The sequence below is a fragment of the Marmota marmota genome, unplaced genomic scaffold (assembly GCF_001458135.2).
Source record: "Marmota marmota marmota unplaced genomic scaffold, marMar, whole genome shotgun sequence".
Lineage (NCBI taxonomy): Eukaryota > Metazoa > Chordata > Mammalia > Rodentia > Sciuridae > Marmota > Marmota marmota.
The window spans coordinates 33,507,211-33,528,736 of record NW_025999982.1 but is presented as its reverse complement, the minus strand read 5'-3'; the positions used below and the strand labels follow the sequence as shown (position 1 = coordinate 33,528,736).

The window sequence follows — 21,526 nt, the reverse complement described above, 5'->3', positions numbered from 1 at the left end:
AAATACCTAAATTACTCTAAATAAAAACATGCAATATCAATTTGACACCTTTGTTATGAAATTTGATTAATCTCACCTTTGTTGCACCTTTAGTTTTGAAAACTAATTTATCCTAACATTTTTATGTGAAGTTAGAAATTTCTCACTATGATGTCTATTCTGAAATCTCTGGTTAGATTTTGATTTTAAATAGCCATTGTATCCATTTTTAAGTTTTTTGTGGACAAAGAGATCTCTAACCTTGTGTTTTCAGAAGAAGTATCTGGTTTGGTATTCAGAATAACTCCTAATAAGCATCTGAATATTTGCAACTGGTGAAATTTTTTTAAAAATACTGTTTATAGAAACATAATCTACCTGGTATATGGTATGCCCTAGGATTTGTATTTTCCTAGTTGAAAGTAATATAAAAGTTTCTCTCATAGATGAAGTGAAAAATATGTATTGGACATTCATCCCAAAATAGGAAGAGAAGAAGTCAAACATTCAGGGTATTGTGTGAAAGCCACTGTGCTTCCTGATATGGGCAGCAAAGAACTGAGTATAGTAAGTCCACTAGCCAGCAACTTTTGTTAAGGGCTTAGTATAGTTATGGGTCAACTCTTCAACTATCATAAGGTTCCCCTCTACCACACCTGAGTTATACAAAAGGAATGCATCCCTCTCACCCCAACCCATCTGTGTAAGCCTGTTCCCCATTGTCAGTCCTCAGGGGTCCAAGACAGCAGCAGGCTGGTATTAGGTTCAAGGCTCAGTGGAACTCCCAGAGGATCACAGACTGAGAAATGACTCCTGTGTCCTAAATACCAGAAACCATATAACACAAGCCCACCTGTCAAAATCCTTCCTCTAAAGGTTCCTTTCTTTACTTTTTCTCCTTTACCTCATAAAGGAGATCTTGAGTCATTTCTAAGCTCCTATGAATAGTCCCTTAGCAACCATTTTAAATAGGATTAGATGCAATTGTTCTCTGTTTAAGGGTGTTACATTATGAAAATCCCAGTATAGATGAGGAAAGAGAGGGGAGGTGGTAGGGAGTATACTCTTTAAGCACATTTAAGTAGATTACAAAACTTATAAAAAGGTAAACTGTTTCCCCCAAACAATATGGTCTCCATAAATCATTTAATGTTTGTCAAAATATAATTAGTGGTCTACCAACTAACCACCCCCCTTCAGACGTCTCCCATTATGTCCCTATCAATTTGTCCACTTGTCTATGGATTAGTGAGTCAAATATATCTCCCTGGAACTTTATATTTTAAGACCCTTCTTTAAAACATTTTGTAATATGAAATTATATTACTAATTTTTTAAATGACATAAAACATTTCACCTATTTCAAGTAACTAAAATAAATTTTTTTGTTTTTAATAAAACTAGGCAACAGAGTTCAGAGACTATGGGCTAAATATTCAGGCATTAGCACACAGCAAACTCAATAAATGGATTAAAGGAACTTTGGATTGAAGAAAGAAAAATTGAATCTGAGTCCATTTCCTTTAGAAATCTTAAACCATATCTGATTGCAGTCATTCAAGAACAAAGGTTGTGTGTGACATTTAAGAAATTTACATAAAGTCCATTTTTCATATTGTTTTTACCTAGAAATTTGAAATAAAGGTATTTGTCTTCTTCTGTTTGCAAAATAATACTGAAACATCAGCTTTCTCCTTTTAGCTTTCACTAGGTTTACAGTTGACAGCAAATACTTTTCTCTTTAAAAATTCTATTTATTCTGCTAACAGATTTTTATGTTGGGCAATATGATTCAGTACCTGACACAGAATAATTACTCAATAAATATTTGTTCAATTAAATTGAATATTTAAGTTTGTGTTCATTTCTAAGGTCTAATATTTGCCAAATGTTTCATCAGGACCTCTTGAGCACCCTCTTTACCATGAACAAGGTTCTTGGACATTGAAAAAAAGTTACTGCTTTGAGAAGATTATGGAACCACCCTTGGGAATAATATTATGAAATTTTAAATAAATATGTAGCATACAAAAGAAGAGTCATTAATGGCATAAGACTACAAATAAACAAAAATATTATAATATGAATTATGATAAACACCATCAATAACAAAGTAGAACACTTCCATTCTAATATTTTACATTATCAGTATTTTATGTTTGCTTTATTGAAGACATAACAAAGTGAAAAACAGAGAACCTTGTGAAGGAAAGGATGGTGAACAGTAAATAATTAATTTGAATATCAGAGATTTAATTCGAACGCTTCAATGATAAAACTTATATATGACTAACTGAAAAATGGATTACCTAGAATGACAGAACTATCCCTGCCACTTTAAAACACATCTTTTATTCCCTTCTGATGCAAATTTATACAGAAATGGCAACATTGAGTTCCAGATTTTAAACCTACTTCTTCATCTTCAAATTTCCTCTATAAACTAATTCCAAATTTTATTCTTGACTCAAATGACTACTTTCAGCATATGAACCTATAAATTTAATAACAATTTTATATTTATGGGGAATGCTAAAATTTTTAGAACATAGGGTCTCCTTCTCTCTGCAACTGACTGAAGAGTTCTGCCATTGGTGAGGGGAGGGAATTTCTTCCTTTCATTTGGACCACCATTGAAAGGAGCACCAGGAGGTCTTAAAAGGAGATACAGCGATAGTGAGGTCAAATTTAAGAGATATGAAAGGTAGGAGAAACAGGCCAAATTCAAATGGGAATCTCACAAGGACGTGAAATACACATACCTTGCTAAATACTGACCCACCAGGCAAGACAGTGTCTTACACTTTGCAAGCACCAACAAAATTTTTGACAAAGAAATATCCTTTAATACTTCACTTTAGACTGATGTGTGTTAAAAAAGCAAAGATTGGAAAAGTTTTGCATGTTTCAAAGGTGTGGTTAGTGTGATCCTGTGAGAAAAAGTTTAGCCCATTTCCATAGAGATGATCCATCTAGAAGATGGAAATATTTAATAATGATTCTTTTTTTTTAAACTTGCAATGCTAAATCCACCAAGAACAGGAAGAGTGTAGGGAATTAGGGGAAGCTTCTTTCCTTTGTGTTGCAGCTGACCACAAAGATAGTGCATTTACATTATGTAGGCTTTTCCTTGTGAGAATTTAACCATATTTGATAAAGAGATAAAAACACTGTTTTTAAAGAGTGGGCATGAGTCTATTCACCATGTCAGTTCTCTCTATGAATATTTACACCAAATGAACATCAGAATCTTCCACCAAAGGCAGTTTCTGTGTGGCTCTTATCCACAGAAGAACTTTCCAAGTTTAGAGAATAATTCATTATTCAATGAATTCAGTGACACATACTTAAAAAAAAAAAAAATCCCACAAACTAACTACATAATCTGGTGCTGACATAACTGAGAGATGGTGTTTGCTTTTAACACTTTTTCTTCCAAAGGAACTTTCAAAGGTAATTTCAACAACACTCAGATTTCACCTTCTCTTCTGTCCTGCATTTAGAAACTTCTGATCAAATTAAAATTGACTCTTCTATAGCTTCCACCTGGCAGATTTTTTGGTGGAGAATTCTCATCCTGGTCTCCCTGTATCACCTTCAAACCCCCTCTCCTTCCTTGAGCAAGACTGATGACTCTCATCTCATCGGCTGCAGCTGCTAGCTTTTTGCTGTTTACTCTTCCAAAAGATAGTAAAAAACAAATTAACCTTTGGCTTAGGACAAATTCTCAAACTACTGGAAAGCATCTCTTATACACCATCTCTAGAAAATTCAAATTCATGTTGAAATAATTCCAACTGGCTTCTTTGTTCTTTGTGTTTGCACCCTACCAAAGGCACAGAGTATACATGCAAAGGCACTTAAAAAACAACACTACACATGTGCTGCATGTCACCAAAATCATATATGCTCTATTTCTAAAAAGATGAATTAAAAAGGACACAGAACACAGTGAAGGGAGCAAATACTTTGATAAACCAAGACAATGAGCAGAAAAGAAGAGGTTCAAGTCATAAAATTTGGGCAATACTTTATGGTAGCAACAGTAAGCATTCAGTTGAATTTTGAAATAAGGCCCTAATCAATAGAGATCTTTCACTTCACAATCTTAAAACTGCTTTTTTAAAACATCTAAACCATAGGAAAGATGCATATCATTGGTAATTGTGAGTTATCAATATAGAGTATAAGACTTCATGGCCCAATTATAAAATCATAACATTCCATGAGATTGGTAAGCATAATGTGGCCCAGTGTGTATTCATAGAGAGGACATTGTGCACCAACTGGCCACCATTGACTGTGCCAGACCCTGTGGTCAGCCCAGGGATCCCAGAGCCAGCATATTGACTAAAATATGTCCAGTCCAAAAGGCACAATATTTTATTGCATTCCAAAGCTTCCAGAGTCAGACAAATGAAACCTCTGAAACCACTGTGTTCACCTTCTTTCCAAAAAAAAAAAAAAAAAGTATTTAAAAAATATTGAATGTTAAATCCCCTTAAGCCCTGTACAGCCAACTTCTCTAACATTCTGTTCAATGGGCAGTTATTTTTAATTTCTCCTGACCAGGGGGAGAGTGTGTACCTAGAAGTCAATCAATCTACCCCCGCCCTCTCTCTCATTTTCACAGCCTTCCAGATAGCCCTACTCCTGGAAAGTTCTACCCTGTGGCTACATTAACTCTCCCCTGCTGCCTTTTAGAGAAGTAGACACTCTGCTGAAGTCTTCTGACCATTCAGCTTATAGCACCTCATCAGAGACATGAAAGCAATGGGCTGTCTCCTCCCCTAGCCTGCTGCTGTGTTCTAGGATGAGAGGGCAGAAAGCATAATATCAACAATACAGGGAGGGCCAGAAAGTACATTTTACAGTCCAAATTGCATTTAATCAAAAGCTACATCTGCCCTAATGTTTTCTGATTCAAACAGTATAAATTTTATTATCAGCATTACCAATAATTACAAACCACTTCAGATAAATTAAAAACTAGCTCTGACATGTACATAAAAAACAGAGCTTCCTGAAAGTGTAATAAGCTCAAGCAATAACTCACAGAGTTGCATAATTGTTGTTAATTTTAGTGCACCCCTGTATTTCCTGATGCAAGCCAGAGCAAAGGCATTATTTTAATTAAGCAATTAATTAATTAAAATAAATGAAACATTCCTGAAAACCCAGAGACCCTAGAGGGTTAGATGAGAGAAAATGGAATTAGGACTAGAATTCAGGAATTCCTCAGCAAACTTGTAATGTGGATGTTAGCTTACTTCGCAGATTTCATAAATACAGAGTCAACTCTCCACGTTTGCCAAAATGCACGATATGAGAAGTAAGCCACCAAATGTACTCAGTGGTGCTATCACCTATTCTTAGTAAAAGACAATTTCTGAAACATATTCAAATAAATGTAAGTATGAAATAAACTATAAAAACAGTAAGATCAAAATATTGCTATAGGGGAAGTCAAGGAAGTTGAAATTAGTTTCTAACTTTCTCAGTTTACCCATTAATCATCTCTTAGGGTTTAAATACATACTCTTTGCAAAAACAAACATCTTACTCATCTGACTTTCACTCTGGGTCTTAATTTTCTAAACAAAAATATATGGTGGTAGGAGAAACACTGTAAAAATGTTAATTACCAGATGAAAAGGTTCATTTAAGCTTGAACAAAACATATTGTAACTTCATGCTGAAGGGAAAATAATAGGGAGTGCTCAAGCCTTATCCAGGACTGTGAAGCCAATGCAGCACCCTCATCCTTTCTAAATTTGCTCTTCTGCCTCACCCACAGTTTCTGTTTTACCTCTAACCCCTCAGAGCTCCCTTGTATATTAAATACCTATATGCAGCTACACATATAAAGTGGCTCCCTGAGAAGCTGACTCTTCTAGAAGGGGAAGTCCAGAGGAGAAGATGGCATTAAATAATGCCCACTCCTCTCTGAACTGCACTTCCAGAAGTCCTCCCCTCCAGCAGCCCTGAGGTGGATAGCACAAAGAGCTGGATTTTCTCAGCCAGGAAGAGTCCAAGGTTCAAATGAGAAAAATCACTCCTCTCTGGAAATGACAGGCATTATAGAGCAATGGATACTCCATTTCTCTCTTCTGGGAAAATCCCCCACTGAGCCTCTCATATTTCTGTCTCCTGTAATGAGGAAAAATAGAGAGCAAAGAAAGGAAAAAAGAAGATAAAATGCCTAAATCTGCCCAAAGTACCCATTAATTCTTCCCCAAAGAAATAAAAACAGAAACTAAAAGCCAAAGAGTGCCCTGTTTGGTTGAGGGGAAGGGATTGCAGGGGACAGCAGTCTCAACTGAATGAAGAGTCCAAAAGGGTGAATGGGAAATACTGCTGTCCTTCTTATCACCAGGTCCTCTTACCAATCACATGGTGTGAAGAAACTTAGCAATGCCTGCTAGGAGAAAGGCAAATAGGTCAGTATCTTAATTACATAGTTGAAGGGGAAAAACACACACACACACACACACACAAGACTGAATTCTCAGAGTTACATTGATCCTTATAAGTCACTGCCCTGAGTATTTAAAAAATTCTAGAAGGAATTTTATCATTTAGAATTTTTTGAAAAAAATAGCCTGGGAAATATATTTTAATTACCAGAGTTTCACAAAGACAACAGATGTCTTTATTATAAATACTTGATTTTCTCATGAGTTAAAAGCAGAGAGAAAAAAGAGAGTGTCTGTGTTATGACAGTATAAATGCTACAAGCTAGAGTTTGGTGGTGATGGTTAGATGTTTTCAATATACTTATAGTTATTTTTTAGTATTTTTATCATGTTTGATCTCTGCAAAGGTTCATAGTTGTGATGTATATATACTTTTAAAATATTGGAAAATCATCTTCATTGCTCCGAATTTTGTGTGAAAATATCATCATAACATTAATTGATCCCTGGCATAAAGTAAGTCCACATTAGATTCATATTGAAACAAAATTTTTGAAGAGAATTTTCTTTACATTTCATTCAGTATTTACTATATGAATAGTACTGGGGAATGTCACTGATTTAATGTAGATGGAAAAATCTAATTTTTTTTTTAAATAAGGCATTCCCATAAAAAGAATTTGGATATTCTCAGTTGGAGGTATCCCTTCATGTTATAAAATCAAGATAAAATATTCTTTTCCACTGAATATAGATCATATGAATTAAGTATGTTAATTCTCATGCATTCATCCAAGATCATAAACTGAAGAGGTAAACCAAAATGTTTCCTTTAGTAGAACAACAAATGTAATGGATTAAATCTGTAAGCATAATGTAGGGTAAATCTATTCAATATGCTGCTAAAATAAGGTTTATTTCCATAGTTCAACAGAAAGCACCTGACTTCTTCTGCGTGTTCCCAAAGCTCAGGTAACTGCATTGTGCTAAAATCGGTACAATGAATAAGAGTATTCTGGCTTAGCACAATGTAGGAACTGAGCTCCAATTGTGATTCAAAATTCCTTTATATAGTATCAACACAGCAAGTACCATACTTTTGAGCTCAAACAGGGCTCACACAGCGTAGATGCACCTCTTTTTATATTCAAAGAGATGTGAATACTGGGTGCATGGTACTATTTAAATTCAAACTATTGAAAATTATTCATTATTATAGCCAAAATCTGTTAATGCTGCCTAAGTATGAGAAGCAGTGTCATGTACATTACATAGTTATTGTTACCTCCTTTACTTTTCCCACCCATTTTACAGATAAGACAGATAAGACAAAGGGGAGGAGTTAAATGACTTCAATCAAGATCACCAATAAGTGGTAGAGCCCTGGATTCAGACCCAGACCTGCTTGAAATCTACACTCAGGTATTCGCCTCTCTGCATCCCAAAATAATTACTATTACTATTAGTAAGATTTTACATTAGGAAAACATTTTTATCATCTGCCTTATAGCATCTGGTTGTAATAATAGTCAAGTTTGTTCATTTCCCAGTTCCAGGGAACATTTATTGCACATGCTGTGTAACCTGGAGCTCTATTTTCTATTTGTATAATCAGTCATACAAATAGTTTTCTAAAGTGAATGTACCATATTACATTCCCACCTTGCATAAGAATTCTAACTGCTCATCATCTTCACCAGCATTTAATGTTTCCAAAGGTTTTCATTTTGGATATCCTACTGGGTGTTCCCTATCTTCCTTTCACTTAGTGAAACAGTGCTTTGCTGGTTATTCATTTAACTCCCGTCATTTCTTCATTAATGTCTTCAAACAGGATCATTGTCCTCTTTCAACTTCTGACAATCGATTTTCCTTAAGGCTTATTTCTATGTCTTTCCCTTCTCCAAATTAAATCCCTTCTTCTCACCTACAGGTGCATAGCCTTGAACAGGTGATTCATAAATTAATATTTCCCCTCCATTTTCTCTACTTCCTAACCCATACCCCCTTGAGTAGGCTCTCCCTTCTATCCCTCTGGATACTTCCAAAAGCTGGTGGTACCTGTCAGAAGTCAACCCAAAATCAATTCATGAAAACAAAAACAAAACCCTGTGACTTCTGCTTCAGAAGTCTCTATGAAATCCTAACATTTCCCCATCAAAACTCAAGTCCTTATTTCTAACACCTCTCACTTGGCCTTCTGCAATAGCCTCCCAGTTAATTCATAAACATACAGGTCCACAACTTTCACCCAATCTGTTCTTGATATGGCAGCAGAGTGATCTTTTTAAAATACTAATAGGATTATATCATACATCTCCTCAAAACCTTTTGAGTCTTTGGATAACAATGTAACTGTATAGCATGACCTAGAAGACCGCACATTCCCTGGCTACTGCCTACCTCTCTAAAATTCTCTCGACTTCAAGTAACCTGGCTTTCTCCTAACTGCTCTCTTCCACAACACTGGCTTCCATGCAGATCTTCAGACTCTCCCATCTTCCTCCCATCAGCAGCCTGGAAGGCACTTTCTGCCTAGCAGGTATTTCGTTCCTGATATTCCTACTTAACCTCTACTCATCCTCAGATCCTAGCCCAGTCCTCACTATCATTTCCATAGGAACTACTCCTGGACAATCAGTTCTTGGTCAGAATTCTGGTTTTATATTATATAATCAAAATATCAAATGTTTCCCTGTCCTGCATTCATTATAGATTTTAACTTCACATACATGCCTTTTGAAATAACATATTCTCATCCTACAAAAGGCAAAGAGCAGATGGTTCTATTCTGACACAATGCCTAACATGCTATAAGTATTCAGTCCACTTTTGTTTCAAGAACAAATGAATGGGGAATCATTCATTTTCTTTGATCCTCTAATAGGCCTCTCTTTTAAAACATGAAAAAGAAATCTCAGGTATTGGCTAGTCATCTGGCCTTAGATAGTGTTCTTTACTAGTTAAATTAGCCATCCCCCAGGGTAGAACTTTCTTCCAGAATTACACTAAGACAAGGGCTGTGAGTATAAAGGGTAATTTGAGGCATCTCTACATCATGAAAATTCTGTAAATAATATAAAATTACCCTCCCTACAAAAATACCTTATAGTAACAACTTTTTAAGTCTTCGGGTATGTGGGTGTGGAATATCATGGGCAGTGCACAGGTAAGATGGGATATATGTGAAACACAGTTGAGTAAGTTCAGGTATATAGATGTAAGTAATCATTCTCTTCCATGCCAATGAATTTTTCCTTTAACTACTCATCAACAGTCTAGTTAGACTTTCAAATCAGGAAGAACCAAGGAAAGCACTTCTTTCTACAATGAACAAAACCAACTGACTTTTCTAAGTAAAAAAGCAAAACATTATTTTCATATATACATAATTCAAAAGCATAGTAGGAAAAGCTTTTTGGAATCATAGATAAATTACTGTATATTGAAAATGTATCTTTCGGAGAAGTATTAAAAATTAAAAATAAAATGATCACAATTCAGCAATATTGATACAATTTAAATATAACTGCAACAAATATCATTGCAAAGGAGACCTTTAAAATATTTCTTAATCCTTGGCAATGATCCACCTGTTTTGAATAATACTCAATATAACCAAATTCAAAATCAACAAAGTAATTAGAAGTTCCCTTGGAGTTTTCTATAATAGAATAAAGAGCAAGTAAATAAAAGAATTGAAAAAAAATGAATTGTTCAAAATTATTGGTAGTTAAAATGGAACCATGTGGAGAGAGAGGGACAGTGGAAAAAAAAAAAAAACACTGGTTAAGGACATAGAAGACCTGCAGGGAGTCTCATCTTCAGCTCTCTCACTAATTAATAATGAAATCCTCAAAGAGGCAAGAGACCTCAGTATTCTCTTCTTGAAGTTGGAATGAATCTTCAATCGTTAATAGGTTACTATTTTGATTGCCAAATCTTACCAACTGATGGCCTAGAGCACTATGTTCAGGAAGGTTCTGAGGTAACCAATACGCATTAGCAATGCAGCTCTTGGTGTAGAAATGTGAGTATTTGCTCACTCTGGACTAGACAGTCACTAAGTGCCTATCCCAATCTCAACAGAGTCCAGCTTCTGGAATGCAAAGATCAGCAGTTTTGTTTGCAGGGTATGCAGACTATGCAATTTAGTTCAACAAGCACCTACTGAGATCCTACTATATACTGGCCACAGGCCAAGGCAATGGAAATACAAAGATTTTTAATATTAGACACCTGCTTTCAGTGAGTTCAAGTCTAGAGGGTGATTTAACTGAGGTGTACTTTGTAACTAAAAATATAATCAATACAATCAATACTTTATGGTCATGAGCATCTGATCTAATTCTAAATATCAAATCTGAAAATATATGCTTAAATAATTACTGGAATTAGTGATGTTTTAATTAAGATATTTCCATTCTGTATATCTTTCTAGAGGATTTCGTTTTTAAAAATACTGTTTACATCCTCTTACACTGATATTCAAACACCTTAAGAAAGCTGTCTTTCAAAAAGCCATGAATGATAAATCAAGAACACAACAGACCATCAGAAAATTATATTTTTATTTTACCTTGTAATGTCCAATATCCAATATTTATTTCCTCATAAATTCTGGTCAAATCATTTCTTTCAATAGCCAAAAGCAATCAGCTCATTCTTTGCTTTCAGAATTTGCTGACTGAATTCCCTGGTTAGAAAAACCATCCTACACCATCCTCCCACTCACATCCTTAGCAGCCTTAGGTGACTCCTCCAGTTCACGTCTTTTGAATATATTCATTCATTCATATACGGTTTCAAAAACTGGGCACCTGTTATATCCCAGGCACTGTGCATATATGAAGAATTCAACAAAGAATAATTCTACTCACAGGAGTTTGTGCTGTGCTGAAAGAGGAAGGTTGAGTGAAAAGGGTTATGAAAAAATGCACACAAAGGAGAAAAACATTAAAATCATTCTTGGGAAGTCTGGAAAGATGTGCCAGTTGAGGTATCACTTGAGATCATTTGAAAGGCTAGGTCAAAATTAGATTGAAAGTAAATTTCCAACAAAGAGAAAACCATAAATAGAGTGATCAAGGTGTGAGGAAGCACTGACACCCAGAGAACTAGCTCAATAAGACTTGTCAGGAAGGGATGCATGGACCAGAGAAAGGATGCTATAAACAGAATACAGATCATGAAGCTGAACCTTTACTTTGGAAGAGGGTATTTCACCAAGGAGATGTAATCCATAAACAGAAAATAAAGAGAAAGCATTGTGTATAGACAAAATCTCAAGAAACTTATGATGGGCCATAGTAAGTATGAAGCGCTTACAGGACATCCAGGTTGAGATATTTAACAGGGGTTACATACACTCGGAATTTGCCAAAATTCTAATGATTTGGAAGTCACTGACATGGTTGAAGCCACTGTTTCAGATCTATTGGGACCTGCCATTAAGATGGGAGGTGTAGAGGGCTGAGTAGAACCTGAGAAGGCCAACATTTGAGAGTCAAGAGGAGCCAAAGATAGGGAGCTCTAGAAAAACTAAAGGCAAATTGGAAGTACATGGAATTATGCAAAGAAGGGCAAGGAGGAGCTTCAAAATTACCTCCAGCCCCTATTATAGCCACCACTTGATTTGTACTGTTTTATATTACTATTTAGTATTTTCCCAAAATAAACCTTATATTTTTAAAAATTTGCACTACTTACTAGGTAAACAATGTGTTTCTTGTGTTCTGGAATTCTGAGGGTTCTTTTGCTTGGTTGGTTGGTTGGTTGGTTAGTTTTTGGTTATTGTGTGTGTGTCAGGCAGTGGGGATGGGGGTGTCCTATAGCATTTTAACATGCTGCCCTCATGGAAGGACTAGCCACCTGACTGAGTACCTATCAATCACAGTTGTATTCAATAATGACTGCTGTAACTTAGGCCTTTGGAACTCCAAATACCAAGGAATCTCTTTCTAATACCTATGTCTGGAACAATACTTAGACGATAGAATCTTTTTCAGAATAGCATCAAGTTTTTTTTTGTCAGGTTGCTATATATCAGGTGACTAGATTTGGCCTAGGGTACACAGATATCTATAAATTGAAATATCTGTCCTCATTATAAGAATATTTTACTGTACTTAAAATGTTTCGATTATATTTTCATAAAAATTTTCATCATGATCATATCAAATCAGATCTATTTATAAATTTTGCTTTTACCAAAATCTTAATATCCAAAATAAAAAAGACCACTCATTTCAATATCCTTTTATTTCAAATATCAGAATAGAAAATATATTCATTTTTTTTAGAAAAGAAGACTTAAGCTCCAATATATTACAATACAGAGATAACTAAGAAAGATAAGTCTGCTAAGCTGCATGAAATATAAAGGGAAAAGCCATTTGGTTACTTTACTTTTCTTTCCATCTCTTTTCTACGAATACACTAAGCAATCTTTCTGATCTGAAGAGAACTTCTCAATGTGAATATATACCACCATACATTTAAAGAAATCTAATACATTGATTTATATATTCCTTGGATACTTCAAAATTCAATCTGCCTAATTTTTCCAAAATGTAAACCAAATAAAATTGAAAAAAACAAACAAACAAACAAACAAACAAAAAAAAACAAACAAAAAACAGCCAGCCACTCTTAAAGAGTTTCTTATTACATTAGTTAAAAGCTGTGTAAATAACAAGAATCATAATGTGGCACACATCCCTTGAGCACAACTAACTTCCAACTTGAAAACAACTTGCTATTCTTGAGATTAAGAATGCTCTTCAAGGGCTGGGGTCGGAGCTCAGTGGTACAGCCCTTGCCTAGCATGTGTGAGACACTGGGTTCGATCCTCAGCACCATATAAAAATAAATAAATAAAATAAAGGTATTAAAAAAGAAGAAGAAGAGCTAACAATTGCTGGAATGACTTTAAAAAAAAGAATGCTCTTCAAATATCAATCAATAGTGCTGTAAGTACATAAATGTAAGTTGAGAAATAATCAAATAGACTTTTTAAAATCTAGCAAAAGCATCAAGCACATTTCATCAGTAACTACTAGTTTACTAGTTCCCACTTGTGAGTATGTACATTATGCAGGAGAGACCACTAAAAGAAAATAACCAGTGTAAGACATTTATATGACAGTAAAGATATTTTGTTTTTCAAGTCACATATCTGCCCTATGTAAATATAATGACATCATCCAGACAATACTTACTTAATTTAATGATGGGTAATACAAAAAAATTATACTAAATAATGTGTAAATCACTAGCAAGGTATTATCATCTATAATACATTAAAAAACATCTGTTTCATCATTACGCTTCTTGAAAATAGCTAAATTCTAATTAAATGCATTAATTACTTACAAATTGCATGAAATTATTTTCTATAACATTACCTTATCTTACTATCTAAACTGCAGAGAAATTATCAAAATGTTACATTCTAAAATCTATTCAATTAATTCAATTAATTCACACACATTAAAGACAGCTCCTTTTAATTGTAGGTTACACTTTTGTAAGGCTCAATAGAGAATTTTCATAGTCCTGTATGTGATTGTAATTCATAACTATTATTTGAAAAATATTTTAAAATTTAAATTCAGTTCTGCCATAAAAATTAGCACCCACTGATATTCATAGAAGATAACACCTCTTTCTCAGCAAAAGCATTCTATTTACCAAAAAATAATTTTCAAGATTCTATATCTACAACTTGCTTGTACTACTTATTGAGAAGATAGATTTTAATGCTGTCAATCAATTAATTTTCTGGGGTTTTAAATGAATAATTTGGGGCAGGAGAAGAAAGACCTATGAAGAGGAAGACAATATAATTTGCCATCCAGGCTAAAACTTAAAACTGAGAGAAAAAAATACCATCCATAGTAAGGCAGGAAATTGATATAAACAAATGAGGACAAATGTAACACACAAGTCATTCTTCTTTTCAAACTCCAGTATTTTTTTTAAATAGGCATTCATATGCACAGGAAGTTCCACAAGATAGCAACATAACTAGAAAAATCCCAAGCCAATTCTTCAGTTAGTTTCCCTTTGTCATCTACAGAAAATTGACCTACCTTAAATTAAGTGTACATCAACCCAATATAAGAGTATAAGAAGATATAGAGAGAAAACCTAAGGTATTCAGTACAGAAACTTAAAACATTCTTAAAACACATTTAATTTGTTACATCATTCAACAGTAAACTAACTTGAAAGAGAAACTATTGCTTGGCACATGTATGGTCCCATATTCAGCTAAGTCTGAAATTAGTAATTTATTGAATCCAGTAAAACTAAAGTCATCTGACGTTTTTGTCCCCCTAGTAAAAGGTGAGGAAATTACCTTAAGTTGATTTCTCCTCTCATTTTTGAATTAGGGTTTTCTTTTAGCTACTTGAAACTTTATCATTTTCCCCTACATTACTTTTTGTGCTAAAATCATTTATGAGCTATTTAATGAGGCAGAAAAAATATAAAGAGGGTAAGAATAATTTTAGATCATGCCCTGCAATTATTTTATTTTATTTTTCATTCTTTATCATATTCTTAAACAGATACTTGCAACGCTGGCCACACAGCATTGCTTTCATGATAAAGTGGATGCTCCTTCTCCAAGAGTTCATTTCCACAAGTCCCACCGTGCTTCAAACACTAAAGGAAATAAATAAACATTTTGGGATTCTTCTATAGTTTTAAAGAGTAAACATAATAATGGTATTTTCTGGGGTACAGTAATTTGAAGTTTAAAGATGTATCCACTTTACCATATTCAAACTTTATAATTTAGAAATTTATAATTTAGAAAGGCAGGCATTATAAATTCCACTTCACACACAAAGAAATTGATGCTTGGATGGGTTCACTTGATAATGTTCATTCCTATGAAAAGTGATAATGTTAAGATCAAATTCAAATCTGGTTTCTATCTAATTGCCCAGTACTTACATCCCTTTCTGACATGGAAGTTTTAAAACGGTAGAACTAAGCCAATAGCAGGCTGCGGGCAGTGGACCTTCTCTTTATTCTACCCAAACAGCCCAACACCTGACCCAGTTTTGATACCTGAAATTCTAATACCCGATCTTACTGTTGAGTTAAATACCATATCATACTTTGTTAGAACTAGTCTACATTATAAATAAAGTTCAGAATAATAGCTCTGAGAAGAGAGAGCCTTATAGTAGATAAAAGTGGAAAATGTCAAGGTACGAGGGAACTCTGGGAACATTAGAGCAAGTAGATCAGGAAAGCCCAAGGCACATAAAGGGTTGGAGACTCAACTGTGTCCAGATCCCAAGAGCCCAGATGGGGCACTCTGAAGAGCAGGGAAAATCACAGTGTCCACAGGAAGTTTTTAATCTTGCTTCTTTAAAGCTTTGTTCTCTGGACTCCAGGATACCATGAGCAAAGGATCAGGAAGGTACCTATCTAGTTCTGGGGATTTCACTAATATTAGAAAGCTAATAAATACTGACAGGCTGACAGGATTTCTCATCAAGAAGAGAGCCGAAGACAAAGTGTAAAACTTTGTAAAGAATCCAGCCAAATGCCTGATGTTGAAATTCTAGAACGTAAACAGTCAATCTTAGTCTCCTACCCCCAAAGATGAGGGAAACTAAGCACAATATCCACATCTTGGTGTACTTTTTAAAAATACTTACAAAAATAAAGATATGGAATCAGTGTGTATGGGTTTGGAGTTCTATTACTCTAGTTGCCATGAAGATAAATGGAAAGCAACACAATGGATTTATAACCCATGGCACCTCATCCTCATCCATACACTTATTATAGATGTAGGAGAAGAATAACATGGTTCAGGAAGTCACATTTGATATATTTCTGCGAAGCTCATTACATAGGCCTACACAAATCATTTTTCTTATTTAACTAGTGAGCAACTAACATACCCAAGATTTTGTGTCTCTATTATTCAATTTGGCAGTAGCACAAATAGCTCACACTGGTTTGCAGAGTATACTGCTAACTTAGCAATCTAATTACTTAAATAGTAACTTAAGTCTCTTAAATTACTCTTATTCTCCATTTTTGTCTCTTGTTCTCTTTGATAATTCCTCATATCTTTCATTTCTGAGGCTTCTCTTTTCTACATTTTCTTTAAGCCTTTGGGAATTCAGCAGTGGGCATGGACATCTGCTGAGATAGGTTTTTGTTCAAAGTGGAAAGTGCCAGTAGAGTTCAGCATTCAACTTCCTAAAGTTTAACCCCTTCAACTGATCATGTGAAGAAGCCAAAACTCCAAGTGAAAGTGTTTTCTCCCCAGTACTTCCTTCTTAACACATCATCTTGGATTAGTTATAAACCTGCTCCTCTTCTACCCACCCCTTTTCACTACTTGCCTTTTCCCTTTTTCTTCTCACCCATCCCTGCCATGAAAATGTGATTGAATATGTCTGAATATGTGATATGAAATTTGCCAATGAAAGTATGATACCTGTATGCATGGGGACTCTATCACCAAACTTTCTAGTCACCCTAGTCTATTTTTCATTCTTTCCTCAATTGCTAATTAAGTTGTCTCCAAATGACCTTAAAAATACATTTCAGGGCACAATGTTATGCTACTTTGGAGGGAGAAAAAGAAGGAAAGCTAAAGTTACAAGAATTCTTCTTTTTCTATCTCCTATCCATGAAGGAGGAAGCTTTAATAAATGAGAGGGAGATGTTCAAAGTCAATATTCTCAATAAATCAACTCACACCATGGGTTGCAGGATTTGTAAGAAAAATAGAACCTTATATAATTCCAATAATTGTCTTACCCATGTTTACATAGTAAATAGAATAACTAGAACCCCAAAATGCAAGGTGCCAAAGTTAATGGTATTCTGAGTACACCAAGGTGCTTTTTATTATCTTCAAACTGGAGAAAATCCCCTCTCTCTCCACCCATAGGAATGTTCTAATAACAAGTGTAAGTGAAGCTCCATCCCGCCCCCACTTTGATCAGAAGCTTGTCTTCTGAATCAGCTTAATCTTTCATCAAACCACTTCTCTGAAACTGAGGAAAGACCAGAAGCTCATTTTTTAAAAGATATACAAAAAGAGTCCTCTTTATAGATAGATAGTGTAGTATATGGCAAAACATTTAGTCTTGGACTAAAAGGTCTGGTTTTTAGTCTGGTCGTGCATTGGTGTGCAAATTAGTTTAGGATAGATTAAAGATTTGAGAATTCTAATACCTGACTACTTTTTGCACAAGTTATTGTGAGAATCCAAATATTTACACACATATTAACTGAGCATAGTTCACCTATTTGGCATCAGGTTAAATGACAATTTAGAGTAATGATGGTAAATAATGTTAGCTATTATTATGAAGTGTTCCAACATGGTTTTCAATTTTCATTTTCAAACCATCACTTTAATTCTATGCTTCTATTTTTCTCTTGCTATTCTGCAGCTCCTTTATGTTTGAAGTTATTATTAAAAAAGGAATAAGATTTTATATCTAATAAGGTATTCTCTGATTTAGGTCCCAGATAGTGCAGTTTTCAGTCCATGTAATGTACTGGCTTATGATGTCTACTGAGAGTTACTTGAAGAAGAATTCATTGAGGAAGTTAGGTTTCAAAAAGTCCCCAGGATGGATGGACACACACACACACACACACACACGCCTACTACAATTAAGAAAACACCTCTAATTTACAGATAATTAATCAATCATTAACTATAATTTACAGGAGTCAGTCACTTCCAATTTTATGGAAAAATTAGTGCACTTTGCCAAAAATCTATTTTTATGGTAAATACTTTTGATTTCTTATAAAATTTCTCTAAAATCTTGAGGTGAAAGTAGCTTGGGTTTTCTCTTTATGAAGATTTAATGACATTATCAAAACTGAATTCAAGTAGTAATTTATAATCAAGACTAATGAAACTATACAAATATATTTTAATTGATATTTTGCAATGTTGTTTTGGCATGGTTACCCACCGATTTTCTCATTCTATTAAAGACTATTTTTATATCTAGTGGAGAGATAGTAGGCATTCACAGTGGGTAGCTCAAAGTGATCATTCTATAGTAATCCCAAAGTGAATTTTAAGCCTAATTGTTCTGTTACCAGAACTTTAGCTTTGTAGAATCTCTGAAAAGTCTCAGATGTGTGATATGATGGACCACATATTACCACAAAAACTTTTTTTCTGATTTAACAAAATATTTCAAACTCCTGCGAAAAGCATCCCCTTTCCCAATTTATTTTAATGCAAAGTTTAGGAAAGGTCACCACCTAGGACTAGGTGCCATTAAGTCCCTATTCATACATGTCATCTGAATAGCTTCATGATCTCCAATTTTTAAGACATAAAGTGTCCCCTAGGGGGAGAAAAAAAAGTACAGCACTGTTCCACTAATTACAAACATAACAGCAAGCTAGGATTCCCAAACACTCCCCAATCCACCACTGCACAACAGGCCAAGGCATTAACAGGGGAGGCTGATTGATAAAGTTAACGCAGAGGTCCAGGATTACAGAGGGCTGTTGTATAACAGCATCACATACTGCGATATCATGTGAATCCGTGCAATAAAGGAACACTATTTGCAAGCAAGTGGAAAACAGTCACAGAAAAAAGCAGTGAAAAAGATGGGTTAAACATAAGCAGTTGAACAGGGTTCCTGATTTTTATCTGGCCACATAAACCCAAACAATCTTAAAATTGTTGTCCTTAGGCAGTAAGCAGATTTGAGATTTTGTCTTAAAACTCATCCACTTCCACTTAAAACCCACCGCTCTCCACCATGCTTGAAACAGCCAATGAAGAGGCGTGATGGCCACTACTTGTACTGTGCCTTCTCTTTCCTATCTGGACTCTGTCAAGCAGCAGCCCATATTTTCACTAACTGCTGGAGGCCTCCATCCACTTGCTATCTGCAGCAAAAACCAAAAGGACAGCAGCAAACCTGTAAATCCTAACCAAGAGAATAGGTGTCTGGAACAGGTGGCAGGGGCTGCAACCGTGAGGACAGACAGACTGACAACCAGACAGACAGACAGCAGCACCATCAGACACCATCCATTACTTCTAGTCTCAGAAGAGGGGAAGCCTGCAGCACCAGGGATATCATTCTTCCACTAGGGACAGGCAGCAGATTAATGAGGGCTCTGCCTCCCTCAAGCCAGCAGGCTTAAAGTATTTGTTTTTTGGATGAGAAGGAGCAGAGAATTCAGAAACCTGCTGCTCTTTATAGAATAGGCCAGCTCCGGCCTTCTGAGTTAACAGCTTTTTTTTTTTTTTTTTTCCTGAGTCTATAATGAAAGGGCAGGAATGACTGGATTTCTACTATTTTGCTGTGGCCTGACTCCCACATCTCTCCTTCAATATATCCCTCCCCACTCGAGGAGGCAGTTGCACTGGCTGGAGACCCATCCATCTGTGAATGCAGCCTCCCTCCATTCCTTTCCTTTGAGGCATTACTGCACAGAGGGGAAGCAGCATCCTTGGCAGCATCTTCTCTTTAAGAGACATCCTAGGAGCTGGAAGAGAGGCCAAGCTGGGTGTACACTGTGCCTGGGTGACACCCCTGCTCCCTACCTACCCTTCTTTACAATCAGACAACTCCAGATGCAACAGGTTCCCTTTGGTTCTTCATGTCAAATTGCCTGCCCCCAGATACATCTTTTAGCTAAGCAGAGGACACCAAAAAAATCAGTCCCAGTCAGGGTCTCTAAATTCCCCTAGCCCTGAATATAAAACTTTCCCGAATGCATGCAGACTTCCCAAGGGAAGGCAGCATTAAGTCCCTTTCAGCTGCACTCTAGGGGTGATGCTAAGGAGCGAGGAAAGCCCAATCCCTATGCCAGTACCTTGTAAGCAGCCTTGTCTGAGGCCAGCAGCAGCAGACAGTGTCACACACTCCTGCACCACTAGAAACCTCCCCAGGAAAATGGGGCACCAGGCAGAGATCCCCTGAAGGGTTCACAGGTTCTAAAGAAGGCAGGATATGTACAAATATTCAATCCCTTATTGGGCTGCTTCCTTCAGGAATTATCAGGCCCCAGAGGTCTCTTGGAAACCAGTAGTGGGGAATCTCTATTTTATTCAGGCCAGAGTCCCTGACAGCTTCTGGCATTATTGAAAACTTAGTGTTGCCAATGGCAATATATATAGGTAAGAAAATTTGTCTTCACACAGGTAGTCTGTGTAGAATGAATAAAAGGTTAAAGAGAAGCTGGGGAGCAGGTTACCAAAGATGGCAACTGCCCAAAACAAGACCCAACCTTGATCTGTGAAATGAATGAGTAGCAAAATGAACACTAAAAATAAGCATTTTTATTATATAAATACCTGCACCCTTTTCTGGGGTAACTCTGACCTGCTAAACAACTCCAAAAGAGAAGAGGAGCTGTCCTCAGCACCTCAGCACCTCTTCATCCCACCCCACCCCCTTCCTTCTTCATCCTCTGGCCCCTAACCTGCTCCCAATCCAGGGCCCTTCCACTTAGGTGGGATCAGTTCCTCTCAGCTTCTGCATATCCCACTACCCAGGTGGCCCCTGTTCACCCAATCTTCCTGGGCACCAGTCCCAAGCCATTCTCTCCCAGCTCCTAGGTTCCTGCCTTAGTCGCTTTCTCCCCTTCCTCAGGTCCCCCTAACCTCTTCCCTGGTCAAGCCAGGGCCCCTGGCCTCAAGACTGACACCTCCGCCCAGCACCCAGCACCCTCGCCCGCCCCTCCCCCACACTCAGCCTAGAGGACTGGGTGAGTGAGTGGTGAATGGACGGATGGAGGCACAGAGGCACGGAGGGATGGATGGCGCGGCTGGGGGTGGCTTACTTGAGCATGGCTTCTTCTTTTTCCTCCTCTTCCTTCTGCCGGTCCATCACTGCCATGATAATGTTCCTCTCTTCCTCGGTCAGGTGGCTCAGGTCGGGCAGCTCTTGCATGGGGGGAGGCACCGTGGGTGGGCGAGGACCGCGGGGCCCCAGGGTCGAGGACATTTTCGTGGCCTGCCCGCCCCCTCCGCTCGCTCTCTCGCTCTCACCTTTCGGGGATTCACGCCCAGCAGCTGCGCCCCTTCTTTCCCCTCACAGCGGAGCCCTCCCGGCGGCGGCAGCAGGAGGAGGAGCAGCGGCAGTGGCAGC

The 21,526-nt window shown here is 36.6% G+C and overlaps 1 protein-coding gene across 47 annotated transcripts in view; it reads right to left on the bottom strand.

Moving 5' to 3' along the window:
* Rims1 (regulating synaptic membrane exocytosis 1) overlaps window positions 1-21,520 on the bottom strand; it is a 440,790-nt gene extending 419,270 nt beyond the window's left edge. For 46 of the 47 annotated variants that reach the window (XM_048805631.1, XM_048805635.1, XM_048805636.1 and 43 more), the window contains exon 1: window positions 21,219-21,520. In XM_048805631.1, coding sequence (XP_048661588.1) covers window positions 21,219-21,382 — 164 coding nt within the window. In that variant the 5' untranslated portion in view covers window positions 21,383-21,520. The remainder of the gene's footprint in view (window positions 1-21,218) is intronic. The other variant, XM_048805645.1, reaches the window with a different exon arrangement.
* Between the last annotated feature and the right edge of the window lie 6 nt (window positions 21,521-21,526).